The sequence below is a fragment of the Triplophysa rosa genome, linkage group LG5, assembly GCF_024868665.1.
Source record: "Triplophysa rosa linkage group LG5, Trosa_1v2, whole genome shotgun sequence".
Lineage (NCBI taxonomy): Eukaryota > Metazoa > Chordata > Actinopteri > Cypriniformes > Nemacheilidae > Triplophysa > Triplophysa rosa.
In genome coordinates, this window is record NC_079894.1 from 202,138 (window position 1) to 216,499 (window position 14,362).

The following is a 14,362-nucleotide window of genomic DNA, read 5'->3' on the forward strand; positions in this document are numbered from 1 at the left end:
TTAAAATACACTTGGACCAAAACGTTTTTAGAACTTGCACTATTGCTTCCTTCGGATCTCGTTCTTTTTTAAATGCACTTTTGTTGTTCTGATGGCTTATAAACGTTGCGTTAACTAACAGTTTTAAAGAGGAAGTCAACAGAGGCACAGTCATCATCCGAATGACTCCTGTGGTCACCGAGTTCTTCGTAGTCTTCAGCACTTCCTCTTTTTACACCAGACCGCTACAATGTGAATTCAGAGCCGTTTCAAAAACAGGAAGCTCGCGCGTTAAGAAAGATCAATTCAGCTTTTATCTTCGGCTCTGTTTGTCTCATGGTGTTCATCTTGATTCAGAGAAACAATAAGTAAGTTTTGCGTCCACCCTGAACTCCGGATGATGGGCGATACTTTAGAGAATAACTCCGAATGCCCTTCAGCTGTTAAGAGCGATGCTGAGGCTTCAACCGGAGGTCTCGGCATGCTGGAGAGCTCAACGCCAAGCAACCAGGAAGATGATCATGTTGTATTCGAAGACTCTGGGTTTGCAGGACATTTACAGAACGGATTGTGTGATCTTCACCTAGAGGAGAGACTAACAGACGTGACGCTCCACGTCCAGGGCCAACGCTTCTCCTGCCATCGGGTGGTCCTTGCAGCAGCCAGTCATTATTTCAGGTCAGAGAGATTTCTGTGTCTACACACGTCCACGGATGAGTTTATTATTAAACTTGAACCTTTTGCTTTTTGCAGAGCAATGTTTTGCAATGACTTAAGAGAGAAGCATGAAGAAAGTGTAAATATTAACGGTCTTGACGCGGACACCATGAGAATTCTGCTTGAATATACGTACACCAGTAAAGTCACCATCACTAAAGACAATGTTCAGAAGATGCTTGAGGCTGCCAGTCTGTTTCAGGTTTGTATTAGAACATCTAGAAAACATTTTGTAGAACGGGATGTCGCAATATACCATATTGAGAATAACTGATATTAACTGTTATTATTGATATTGTGTTAATGCTACTATATGATAATCTTGTAAATAATCCAGTGCCGGTATCTGGTCATCATTTATTTACCCATATGCTGATAAAAACCTGTATATGACGAATTAATGCAGTGAAACACAAAAGAAGATATTTTGAGAAATGTCTCAGTGGCTTTGGAATTCAATGGGGTCTAAAGTTGTTTGGTTACCAACATTCTTCAAAATATCTTCTTTATGTTCTGCAGACGAAAGTCATACAGGTTTGAGATGACATGAGATAGAAGATATTTTGAAGAATGTTTGCAAACAAAAACCGCCGGTCCTTCTTCAGTTCTATTGTATGGGCACAAAACCAATGCCAAGTCAATGGGAACCATCAGATTTCTGTTACCAACGTTTTTCACAATATCTTCTTTCGTGTTTGCAGAAGAAAGAAAGCCATACAGGTTTGAAATGACATGAGGGTGAATAAATGATAATATCGTTTGAATTTCGGGGTGAGCTATCACTTTAAGAACTACAATCGTTACAAGCAAGGGCCGGTTGCATAAACTGCTCAGACTAGTCTTATATGTTAGTCATATCAATGTTCTCTTCAAGACTGGTTATAACTTCTTCAAGTCAGTTATATAAAAAGGTAGATTGGTCTGAAGTCTGAAAAGTAAGACCAATTAGTCCCAACTAATTGTCAGTGAGAGTAGTTGTTAAGACGGTGTCTTAACTTAGCGACTAGGCCTATGTTTATGCCACTGGCCCCAAGTTTGTTTCATTGGCCCCAAAAAAACCAAGTAAACAAAATAAACAAATGAATGTGACGAATTTTGTTACAAATATGAGTATTGTAACAATATCATTATTGTTCATTCTTTTGACCAAAGTCGGTTGTGAAAACGTGTGACCGCATATTACATGATCTCTATAAAACATTTTTGTGTTGATTTCACTTGTCGAGTACAACAGGGAAGTGAAAATAAACGTTGTTTACCGAGAGGATGTTTCTCCATTCAGAGTCCGTTTTAGTCATCACATGTACAGTTGGGTGGGGTCATAGGTTTGCTCTATATAGACGGTTTCAGTAGCAGCAACATAAACAAATGTTTTGTGGCCCAAACGTAACTTCTGGTTGACCTCCACAAAGAATCAATAACTCTTGAGTCGTTGTAATAGCATTTAAATCAATGAATACTTTTTTTGTTTGACATTTAATTTATATTCACGTTAATTGTTTAATTGCTTGATGACATACAATGCGCAAATTATTGTATATTTTACAATGCAAGTTATGATTCTCTAATTATAACAAGATGGATACCAATCCATAAAAGCATAACGATGGACGCAGAAAGCTTTAATCCACGTTTCCTGCAGTTTCCCCGTATGGTTGATGCCTGCGCCAGTTATCTAGCGGAGGCCTTACACCCTGAAAACTGCGTAGGGATCCTGAATCTAGCTGACGTCCACTCGCTGGACCCTCTGAAAGCTCAAGTCCACAGCTTCATCATGCAGAACTTCTCTCAAGTCATGGATCACGATGAGATCCTGGAGCTTCCCGTAGATGTGCTGGTCAGTCTGCTCCTGCGGGATGATCTGGGGGTAACGGAAGAGGAGCAGGTTTTTGAGACTGTCATCCGCTGGGTGAGGGCACGGGAGCAGGAACGACTGCCTTTTCTGCCCCGCGTTCTCACGCACGTGCGGCTGCCCTTGTTGGATCCGTGGTACTTTGTGGAGAGAGTGGAAGGAGATCCTTTGATCCGCAAATGTGCAGAGGCGTTTCCACTCCTGCAGGAGGCAAGAGTTTATCACCTGTCGGGAAACGAGGTCAGTAGTAACGGCTTTTTCAAGGTGACCTTTCTTTGTCATCTTAGTTTGCTGTGCTCATGACGTCGGTCAGATCACGAGACATTCAAATATGGGAAGGGAAAGGTTAAAGGGACAGTTCATTTAAAAATAAAAAGGTTGTCAATTATTTACCCTCGTGTTGTTCAAAACCTGTATGCGACTCTTTCTTCTGTGGAACACAAAAGGAGATATTCTGAGAAATGTCTCAGTGGTTTGTGTCATCGAATGGAAGTCAATGGGGTCCAGTATCATTTGGCTACCAACATTCTTCCAAATATCTAAAAAGAAACTTGTACAGATTTGAAATGACACGAGAGTGAGTTAATGATGAAAGACTTTATTTCGTGAACTATACAACTGTGTCATCATACTTTCTTTGTCAGAGGAAATGCTTCTCTCGTGTTATTGTGAACAAACGGTGGAAAGAAGGTTAGGTAACTTCCCAAGGCAGGCAAACCACAACCACAGCTCCAGTTCAAACCGTTCAAACACGCTTTTGCATTTATTAAAACACCCCGTGTCTTGGTTTGAAGGTGATCTCGGAGCGCACCAAACCGAGAGTGCGGGAGTTCCAGTCGGAGGTGTTCATGATCATTGGAGGATGCACAAAGGATGAGAAGTTTGTATCCGAGGTGACCTGTCTGGATCCGCTGCGCAGGAGCCGCTTAGAGGTGGCAAAACTACCAAACACAGACATGGAATCTGAGAACGAAAACAAAAAGTGGGTGGAGTTTGCCTGTGTCACCTTCAGAAACGAAGTGTTCATATCTGGTGAGCAACAATAACGCATTACACTCTTGCGCACCTTGGATGCTGTCATATACAGCTGTTGAAGTGCTTAAAGTGCACGTGTCACTATGAAGTTGCATTGATGCAAAATACGATTTTTCTCAATAAATCTGATCAATCGTCTGCGACAGGTGGCAAGGAAACACTACATGATGTGTGGAAGTATAATGCGTCGCTAAACAAGTGGATTCAGATCGAGTATCTGACCACAGGGCGCTGGAGACACAAGATGGCAGTTCTTGGAGGAAAGGTTTATGTGTTGGGTGGCTTCGATGGCATCCAGAGATTGAACAGTGTCGAAGCCTACGATCCGTTTCACAACTGCTGGACAGAGGTGAGTCCAGGTGACCTTAGGCCCTGATTCTATTACAATAACGATGTTACTACTGCCGTAGATATGTAAACATAGATGCCTCATTAGTTGCTGTATCTATGGGACGCGTTATGTAAGTCGTCCACCATATTGGAGCTGGCGCGTAATGTAAATAATGTAAAAAACGGCAATATTACATGTTTACAAGGGGGTGCATTAACAGTAGTAATAATCAATTACATCATATACGAAATGTAGTCGTTTATACAGTTGTCATCGTTATTTAATAATTAATAATAGAGAATTGATCTTTCTGCATTTATCATGTTGGTTTGAGTTACTCCGCAGGAATCTTGTTTATCGTAGAGTCCATTTTGTTAATCCGTTTTGTTTTGAATCTTCCTCAAGGCAGCGCCACTCATGCTCAGCGTGAGCTCTTTTTCTGCCGCCAGCTACAACAAGATGATCTTTGTGATCGGTGGAGGGCCCAATGGCAAGCTGGCCACAAACAACATGCAGTGCTTTGATTCGAAGTTAAACGAATGGACATTAAAATGCCCAATGCCCACTGAGGCCAAATGCACAAATGCTGTGACCTTTAAGGACGATATCTACGTTGTTGGTTTGTAATCTCATTTTAGGATTTAAGATAATCAAAGTTACAGGGATAGTTTACCCAAAAATGAAAATCTTCTCGTTTATTCACCTTCATGTCATGACAAAACCTGTGAAGACCATTTTATAGGACGCGCGTGTTTGGCTAGTTTTTTTTGTATTTATTTTTTTATTGACAGTAATATAGTATCAAAACACAGACATAAACAAACACTAGGGGGAGTTTACAAAAAGATATGAAAGAAATTGCAATGTTGTCAGTGCCTTTTGTTTCAAAGAAAATCGAATTGAATCAACATAAAGTTCCATTTCTTTATTAAAGGAAATCAAACAGTATTTTCTTCCAGAAAATGTACATCTGTGTAAATGAAATTTTTGCTAACAAAAGGATCAAATTAATCATATAAATACAATTGCTTAGTATGGTCAATTCTTTGATGAGTCTCCAAAACGTATATGATTCCAAAATAAAACAAAATCTCTATCAACATTCTTAATAATAAAATCATAAACATTTTCCCAAAAAGGTTTCACAAATGGGCAGTACCCGTATAAATGAACCATAGCTTCTAAGCAATTATTACAAAAAGTGCAATTCGTAACTATATCTTTTTTACATTTCATAAGGAAATGTTTTGTGGGGTAGATTGTAAGAATACGTTTAAATGATACTTCCTTAATTTTGTTTGTGATTAAATATTGATTGGGAAGTAGCCAAACCTTTTTTCCATACGATACAATCTGTGAACCTGTTCCAAAATGAATGAACATTGGGCAAAGATTCAAAGACACAGTTCCCACATAGGTATTTATAACATTAGGTAAGGACCACAGTTGAGTGTTAATTCTTTGTTGGTGTCTAAATAAAGTGCCAATTTAAGGAGATATAGCATCAAAAACTCTGGCATAATCTGTGTTTGGCTAGTGTCTAATAGAGAATGTGAAGCGGACGTCACGCCCTATGTTGCATGTTGCAGTGGCGCCGCCATCTTGGGAGGATAATACTCCACTGCTATTATTGTTTTGATGTGCACCGTTACTTGTTTTATTTGATATATGGAGAAATTGAATGTGAAAGAACCATGGGCTTTCCCTGAAAGACTTTGCGTAATGCTATTGCAGTTTTTAACACAGCAAGACCGACCTACCATAGCTATATTTCCTAGTTAAACTAGAAAAACAAACGCACTAGCAGTCATCCTCCCAAGATGACGCAACATTCAAGGCGGCGTGACGTCGATTAACAAGCTCTATAATATAACTATTTCTATTTTATTTTATTTATGTCGATATTAATTTATATTATTATTTGATTGAATAATAGGCTAATTGTATTAAATAAACAATTTGTTGAATTTTGTTGTATGTTCATTTTATTAAATCAAAAATTTGTTGAACGGGTCCTGTAGTGTGGTCGCATTTAAACAAACCGTACGGTACATTGACATCTAGCGGTCGAGCTTGGTATCGCAGTCTAAATTCAAAATAATTTGGAAAGACAAGTTTAGCCAAGTAACAGTTCTTCTCGGTTTCTTTTAAATGTTATCAGAAATAATCTACAGGCACTCTATTATCTCTGAATGTGTCCCGGAAGTTAAGAAACGTGCGCGTGCGCAGTAACGTTTGTTTATGTTGTCACTTCGAAACCTTCTAAATGACTTTCTCCTGTGGAACAGAAAAGAAGGTATTTTGAGAAATGTTTGGTTTTGTGTCCGTACAATGGAAATCAATGGGGGGGTCAATGTTGTTTGGTTACCAACATTCTTCAAAATATCTTCTTTTGTGTTCTGCAGAAGAAACAAAGTCACACAGGTTTGGAATGATGTGAGAGTAAATATTGAAAGAATCTTTTTTTGTGAACTACCCCTTTAAAAAAAGACCACACAGACAATTCAATTTAGTATGCTAATCTGTCTGACTTTATGATAAAGGTGGAGCGATGAAGGCATTATATTCCTACAGTCCTCTTGAAGATTCCTGGACGCTGATAACTCATCTGAGATGTGAAAGGGCCAGCTGTGGCATCGCCGCCTGCAACAACAAGATCTTCATCAATGGCGGTCGTGATGATAAGAATGAGGTCATCGCTACTGTTCTCTGCTGGGACCCCGAGGTGAAGAAGTTAACAGAGGAGTGTGTGCTGCCACGCGGAGTGTCCCATCACGGCAGCGTGACTCTTAGGAAATCTTACACACATATACGCAGGATAACACCAGGGACGGTCACAGAATGACACACGCAACAGCTTTATACATTAGATTATATTTAAATTGGTTGTTTGAATTAAAGTGTTTTTCATTTTAAAGCTACTTTTACGGAAAATGCAAGTTACATAAAACGAATTGTAGCAAGATTTCATGTTGTGATCATAATGATTTTGAACACACGCAAAAAGCATTAAGGTAATAACCATCAGTTTTATTTTGTGAAGACATGAATACAAAAGTTTTTTCGTTTCCGACATCATAAAAATAAGCTTTGTATATACACCGCACAAACAATACAGCTGTACATATGAAAAATACACACGCACGGGTCTCGTAAGGCTCCTCTGTGCAAAAGTGATCCCTGATATATGCAGATTTTAGCGGTCTGTCATATTCCCACTTTCAAGTTTAAAGTAAAATGCAACGGTCAAATACATAAAAGGCACCACTGCCTTGCCTAAAGAACTCTACGTGAGCCTGTCATAAGCAAGAACCGTTCACTGTGAACATCCACATCTCAAAGAGGTAACCAAGAAGTGTGTAAAATCACGATTGGAAGCAAGCGTTTAGTCCATGATGCCTCATCTCCTGTGTCTGCTATGGCTGTGTCCAGAATGTGATCTGCTCTGATGTTTGCTTCGTCCGTGATCGTGCGATCGGCCCCGCTCACGCTCTCGATCACGGTGGTCCCAGTAGTGACCGCTGCCGCGATCTTGCTTGTTTTTCGCAGAGTCACGGTCGCGGCCTTTGTCGCGAGAGTTGCTGCGAGATCGGCTCCGTGACCTCCTCTTTTTGTTTCCATGCCTACTGGACTCGCTCTGTCTGTGCTCCGCCACCACCTGTGTAATCGGTGACGCCCTGCGACCTTTGTGTTGCCGTGGAGACGGACTGTGGCTGCTGTGAGAGCTGTACGTTCCAGAGTGGCTCCTTCGGCTGAAGAAAGCAGTAATGTTTGCGTTATTGAATCAGCATTAAGAGCGATTATACAGAACTGGAACAAAAATGTCTTAAAGGGGCAGTTCGAGGAAAAATGACAATTCTGTCATGAATTACTCGAGCTGTTCTACTATGTGAGTCAATGGTGCCCCAGAAATGTCAGTTTCAAACACGAGTCTTTTTTTCATAATTTACTCTTTTGTCATTCCAAACCCGTATGATTTTCGAAACAAGATATTCGGAAAACCCTTGATAACCCCGTTGACTTCCACTATGAGACATTTCTCAAAATATCTTTTGTGTTTCACCTCCAAAAATGAGAGGTTTTACAAATATAATAAAGAAGAGAATAAGTGACGGATTTCCTTTATATTTTGAGGGAACTATCCCTTTAATGCAAATTCAATTCATTAAACTATTATCACCACAAATGATCCCAACTAAAAACCTCTCTTGTTCTAGATGTCGAGAATCGCTTATGAAGTAACGTCTAAATCTCATGAACTTACAGTCTGCGTGGAGAGCGAGATACAGAGCGCGACCTCGACCGACTGTGATGCTTGCCATTCAGAAACACTTTGCTCTCCTCCTTTTTCACGCTCCTATAAAAAAAAAAGCAAAGATTAGACAATATGGCACATTATATAGCGTAACTAACATCTGCCAATCGTGTTTGGATACAAAACAACATATTAAAATGCTTACCCATTCACGGGGCTTTTCGGAAACAACTGTCTGTTCTCGGGCTCTTTTGCTAGTTTAGAGTTTGGCGATTTTTCTTCTGCCTTGACTTCTCGTGGAGAACCTGAAAAAGCAAACAAATTAGCTGCCTTTGAATTGACAAGTACTTGCAAAAATCTTAGTCAACAGAAAGACAAACAGCCAAACAAACTTACCAGGCTTTGATGCTGGGGAAAATCCACCGACGCCAAAGAGTGCCGGCGTGCCATTGGGATTTTGTCCCCTGGCTTTCAGTTTAGCCTCTTCCAGGGCCAGCCTATGCTTTTCTACCTCTTTTTCAAGTTGCTCACTGTTTGGCTGAGACATAAAGCCAAACATGTCTTAACAAGATAATCCAAAAACGTCAAGCAGATGTCCAGCAAATATTTCGTTTATGAAGTCAGTTATTGTACCTTTTTCCTCGAATAAAGCTTCATGGTGCTCACGCATATTTCTTTGATGTCCTCCTTAGTAGCTCCAAAGAGAAGATACCATTGTGGTTTAGAGGGAAGAGGAATCTAAAGAAATAACGGTCAAAATGCAATCAAGACATGCAACGCCAATCAATAAAAAACAACATATGCGCCAATGTCACAGTTATGGTATTGGATGCTGAATGGTGGTTAAAAATGTGATTTAGAACACCCATCCAAGGTCTTACCTCTAGTACTCGGGCGGCGAGGAAGATACAGGCACACGCAATGGTCTCGGGTTCAAACCTCACAAAGGCGTTGGTTCTGAGGGCATCGTTCATGTAGTTCCTGCAACACACGGAGATACACCTATACAACACCTGCAATGCTCTCTCTCACACATCATCATCATCCGGAGACTCGTAACTTCATGTCCTTTCCCTCTCTTTTCTCAAACGTAGCCATGATGGAGTAAACTAATCTTAGCCAACTGAAGCAATCTCAAACTCTTTCAAAACGTGTGAGGAGAGACAACTTAAACTCACACGAACATGTGATTCATATGAAGAAGGTATAACATACCGTCTCACTGCTAAAAAAGCCTTCAGAGCTCAAAATCTAACTACGGGCAACAACCAAATCAAATCCTGGTTCAACACAGGCTGACGCTGCCTGGTGGCCAAGGCCTTCCATCCAGAGAACCTCCGCTGAGAGCTCTCACTGGATTGGCTGGGGGACTCAAAGGCCGGCCAATGAGGTGGAAGGGTTCCTGGGTCTTGCGCCTGAGGAGATGGGCGTTTTCTGTGACACTTACCACCGTGGGCTACCCTTTAATCAAAGAGTAGAGAAAGGACAAAGTTAAACAGAGCTCTCCATAAGCCTCAACCTCAATGATGTGATGAACGTGAAAAACATGACACGCATTTAAACAACAAGCGGTCGATGCCGGAATAATGTGAACCTGTCTTACCTGCCGTTATACCAAGCATTAACGCAATTCATGTTTAATAATGCAGCGTTTCCACTAGTTGTGCTGATACCCGAGCACCAAACATCGGTTGGTCTCAGATAAACTCTATCTTTCCTATGAGCAAATCAATGACAACTATCTGACTCTGCTAGTGGAAACGCAACACCAGTCCAACCATAAACCTGATCCAATGTGTCCACTATAAAGGGAAATAAAATTCCATGTCACAATAAAGTAAGGGCAGTTTTAGAAGCTCTGATGACAAAAACACACTTACCATGCCGTTTGAACCAGCATCGCATTCTTCTCGCACTCAAGAACTTGCAGGTACATGACTATAATCTGAAAGAGATGCAAGAGAAGTGATATTATTGCAAAGGTACGGACGGCCATCCTTGATAAGATGCAGTGGAATAAAACGGTTTATGAAATTTTCCATATCTTAGGCTTTCCGAAAAGGGTACAAATCTTGTTTTCGTTACACGATGTGATTTCTCAGCTCAGAATTGACCAAACTTCAACGTTGAAATCCACCGAAACGCAAAGCTTTTTCACAAGCTTGCGTTTATAATCTCATGCATTCACATGTGAACGAATGGAAGTCGACGTTGACTGCCCCTTTAATAACATTTAACGATAAACTAGACTGACCTTGTGTGGATGCTTGACATGAACGCAGAAGCCCAGCTCCTTCAGCACACGACGCTCGGCTTTGATCACTTGGTTCTTGATATGAATGTAATTCTGATCAAGGATGAGTGGGGTGCTCCTGGTTCAACACATAAAAGATGTTACGCATCCAAGTAAGAAGTTTACTCGCAAAACTTTATTGCCAACATTGACTAGGATAATGCAGCAACTTACTTTTTACCCTTTCCTTGTTTCAAATGGTGGAAGACGTTGATCACGTCTCGCACTCGTCTTGGAGATTCCTCGATCTTGGAGGCCAAGTTCACACAGGCCATGGCAACAATCTGTTAAACAGCGTCAAGCACAAGCATCACCTCACTGATGACAATCCTTCGGTTTACACGTGATGACGTGATGTGTTTCACGCTCACCTCAACGTTGTGTTTAATGAAGGACTTCGAGTAAAATAATCGCTGAAACAGAACTTGACCCGTCGCCATCGCCACCTAACGTATAGCGAAAACAATACATTTAAAAACGATATTTCCACACATTCAGAACAAATAAAGTTGAGTTAGTCAGGCCGTTAAACGAAGTGAAACAGCAAAAGAGCTGCGTTGAACGACACAAAACACACGATCGCGTCATCTAAAGGACTCGCTCGGAGACAAAGGCCGACGGTTTCGACATACCGGCTAACTGTTAGTTAGCCCGCCGTGATGACATCATCAAGAACGTTAGCTTAGTCGCAACTCAAAATGTAAAAAATAAGCAGACACTGACCTGTGGCAGACGTAAAAGGATCCCGGCGGACTGGATGAGTTCACAGCCGAGAATCCGCAGATCGGTTTCTGTTTCGTGGTCGAGGCCATCTAGCATGGACGGGGTCGTGCCGAGTCTCTCCTCGCCTACGATCGAGTTGTCGATGGCCAGGAACACTTCCGAATACAGTCTATCGCCTATAAGAATGCCGTCGCTGTTCTGAGGAGTGTTCAGACTCGGAGATAAAACACCCTGAGACATCTTAATACAGCGAAAAGGTATCACAAAACGTAGACCTGTCGTCTTTCTGCCAGGCGGAAATGGCTACGTTTCGCGTGACGCATTTCAACCGCGGAAGTGACGTCCGTCGCTTGTTTCGAAATTCAAAATCCCGTCTCGCGAGATCTTGTTAGGTTCGCGTTCCCACGCTGAGACGTGTTTTTAGAAGTGACGCCCAGAGGGCAGGTTTGCACAAAATTTGCTTTTATTCTCAAAATAGAAGAAGTTTGGAATAAAATTAAGAAGCTTTCTTAAAGTATTTGGCAAAAAGGCAAACTATAGTGTGGATTTTTATTCTATTAAAACCCACGGAAATACAAAAACTACAATTTTATTAGTTATTAACATTGCCTCTTTCTATAAATCCTCTCTTTTTTTCTGACTCTTCTGTGTCGTGAACAGTGTTGGGTAAGTTACTCTGAAAAAGTAATTAATTACTAGTTACTAATTACACATTCGATAATGTAATTAGATTGTGTCGTGAACAGTGTCTTGAACAGTGTTGGGTAAGTTACTCTCTTCAAAAAGTATTTAATTACTTATTACTAATTACTTTCTATATCCTACATCAACCTTAATGAGTTAAGTGATTCAAGAATAGACATGAAACGGCTCTTTTAATTCATTCAAATAAATAATATAAAACTACATAAAGTATTATTATTAATTACAAATGTGAGAATTATACATTAAAGCACGGATTTTAAAGTTAGACTTTGAATTTTGATGTAAATTCCTTTTCTGCACACACACATATTACACAAAGTATTTAGTTTAATTACATCAGAAGTAACTGTAAATAAATTACAGAAAAAAACAAGAGTAATCCCTTACTTTACTTTTCAAGGGAAAAGTAATTAAATTACAGTAACTAATTACTTAGTAACTAGTTACACCCAACACTGGTCGTGAATCAGTAAGCTTTGTGTGTGACACATTCATTTGGTTGATCTTTCGTTTAGACTCCAAGTACGCATGCATATCAACTTAGATTTTAAATGCATACTATTATATAAAAACAGCAAGCATATAAAATATATTTTGAGTATATATCGACAAAAATGGCAATTATGTACACTTGTAAACCACTTTTGGCCACTACTGTACATTGATTGAATATTGATGGATTTATTTATAATTGTTTTAACTGCCTTATAGGAAACAGAATTTGTTTATAGAAAAGTTGTGCAAGCTCTATTTTTGTCTTTCTAAGTGAAAATAACATTTTAATTGAACACATTAATAGTATTTTTGATTGATATTCTTTTTGTAATTTGTCTGTGGTTGTTTTTGTGAAATGCATGTCGCTAAGAGCATAGTAGACAAGCAAACAAAATGTCTTGCCGTTTATGCAATTCTATGTTCTTAAGGCTACTTAAAATGGAAAATACATTATATGCTGTTTTTACCTAAGTTAACAAAATTTTGATATTGCTGTAAAAATACCGCAGTTTGTTTAAATGCTTTAGTTGCAGATGCACAAAATAACTTTTGGGTAAAAGCATCCGCACTGTGCTTTTAGAGAGGGATGATTTAACTTGAACTCTTTCTTCTGCCTATAAATGCAGCCTATTAAACCCAATGTTTGTAACTCGTTTTTTCCCTTATAAAAATAGCTATAATCCACCCAGCCATGCAAGTCGACGGTATCCTATTCCCTCACACATGTGATGTATCATTGGCAGCTGAACAGCACAGTGCTCCAGGAGAGAACATCATGCGGCTTCTTCTTCTATAAATCACTCACTGGTACATCTTAAGCAGGTGATTATTCATCCCATCCATCAGAGACTGGGGGACGTATAATGCGCTCCAGATCTGCTCGCTTGAATGGCACTACTGGGATCTGGTTAGTTTCACCTCACTGCTTCAGGGAAGAACATATTCCACAGTGAGGGTTTGAATGAATCCTTGTTAGGGATCTCGGTGCGATTTAATATCACTATCTATCATCTGTCATATAGTCGCCTGAAAATTGGGTTTGAAACAAAACAAAGGTGTGCAAGAAGATTGTTGACTTGACAGTTTTTACTTGCACCTTTATCCATATGTTGTCTATATACGCTGGCTGAGTTCTCTCTCTGTGCTTTATGTTACAGTACAATGTCCATGAGACATCTTGTATCGTTTCCTGTCTAAACTCTCTGAGATTAACCGCCAGTATGAACAAGACATTCTAGAGTAAATCAATCTGAATCAGATATCTTTTAGGTGGCTGTTTGTGTTTTCTAAATCCACGTCTACAGAAAGAAAATGACATCACTGCAGTATTAAAACAATATCGTGTTTTATGTGGAAGGTTTGTGTTGCAGCCATTGGGGCAACTCTGTGAAATTGGTAACAGCCGTCACCTCAAGGTTTCTCGTGTATCCAGCTTTGTTACTATTTTACGCAGCTAATTTGTATGAATTCTTACAATCTCATTTGTGACCCTGCACAACAAAACCAGTCTTAAGGGTCAAAAAAAGCGAAATAAATTGGCTTCCCATTGATGTATGGTTTGTCAGGATGGGACGACATTTGGCTGAGATGCATCTGAGGGTGCCAAAAAAAGTTGTCCAAATGGCCTTTAAAGTTGTCCAAATGGGCTTTAAAGTTGTCCAAAGAAGTCCTAAGCAGCATATTATATATATTATATATTTACGGTATGTACAAAATATCTTCATGGAACATATAAATATCCTAATATTTGGCATCAATTATGTTGACCCATAAAATGTATTTCTGGCTATTACTAAAAATGTTCCATGTGCTACTTTGTGGTCCAGGGTCACAAGTACGTTTTAGTATGATTTGCTTTTGTGCCAGTTAGGTTTAATAGTGAGACTTCAGTATTTTATTTCATACTAATTTTATGTTTTTGTACGATTCGCCTAATATGAATTAGCCACCTTGTAAACATCGTTTCAAATTCCTGTG

General features: G+C 39.7%; 2 protein-coding genes across 2 annotated transcripts; one reads left to right on the forward strand and one right to left on the reverse strand.

Moving 5' to 3' along the window:
• Positions 1 to 93: 93 nt before the first annotated feature.
• klhl6 (kelch-like family member 6) lies at positions 94 to 6,810 on the forward strand. The gene is made up of 7 exons (XM_057333641.1): positions 94 to 657; positions 733 to 898; positions 2,339 to 2,788; positions 3,343 to 3,580; positions 3,730 to 3,932; positions 4,320 to 4,533; positions 6,458 to 6,810. The coding sequence occupies exons 1-7, from the start codon at positions 377 to 379 to the stop codon at positions 6,757 to 6,759; spliced, it is 1,854 nt and encodes a 617-aa protein (XP_057189624.1). The 5' UTR covers positions 94 to 376; the 3' UTR covers positions 6,760 to 6,810.
• A 113-nt stretch (positions 6,811 to 6,923) lies between these two features.
• On the reverse strand, positions 6,924 to 11,511 carry ccnl1b (cyclin L1b). Its single transcript, XM_057333673.1, has 11 exons — positions 11,186 to 11,511; positions 10,834 to 10,908; positions 10,637 to 10,746; positions 10,424 to 10,541; positions 10,050 to 10,114; positions 9,051 to 9,150; positions 8,803 to 8,907; positions 8,566 to 8,707; positions 8,375 to 8,474; positions 8,179 to 8,271; positions 6,924 to 7,666 (listed from the first exon to the last, which is right to left on the reverse strand). Exons 1-11 carry the CDS (start codon positions 11,423 to 11,425, stop codon positions 7,315 to 7,317), a joined length of 1,500 nt encoding a protein of 499 aa, XP_057189656.1. The 5' UTR covers positions 11,426 to 11,511; the 3' UTR covers positions 6,924 to 7,314.
• Positions 11,512 to 14,362: the final 2,851 nt, after the last annotated feature.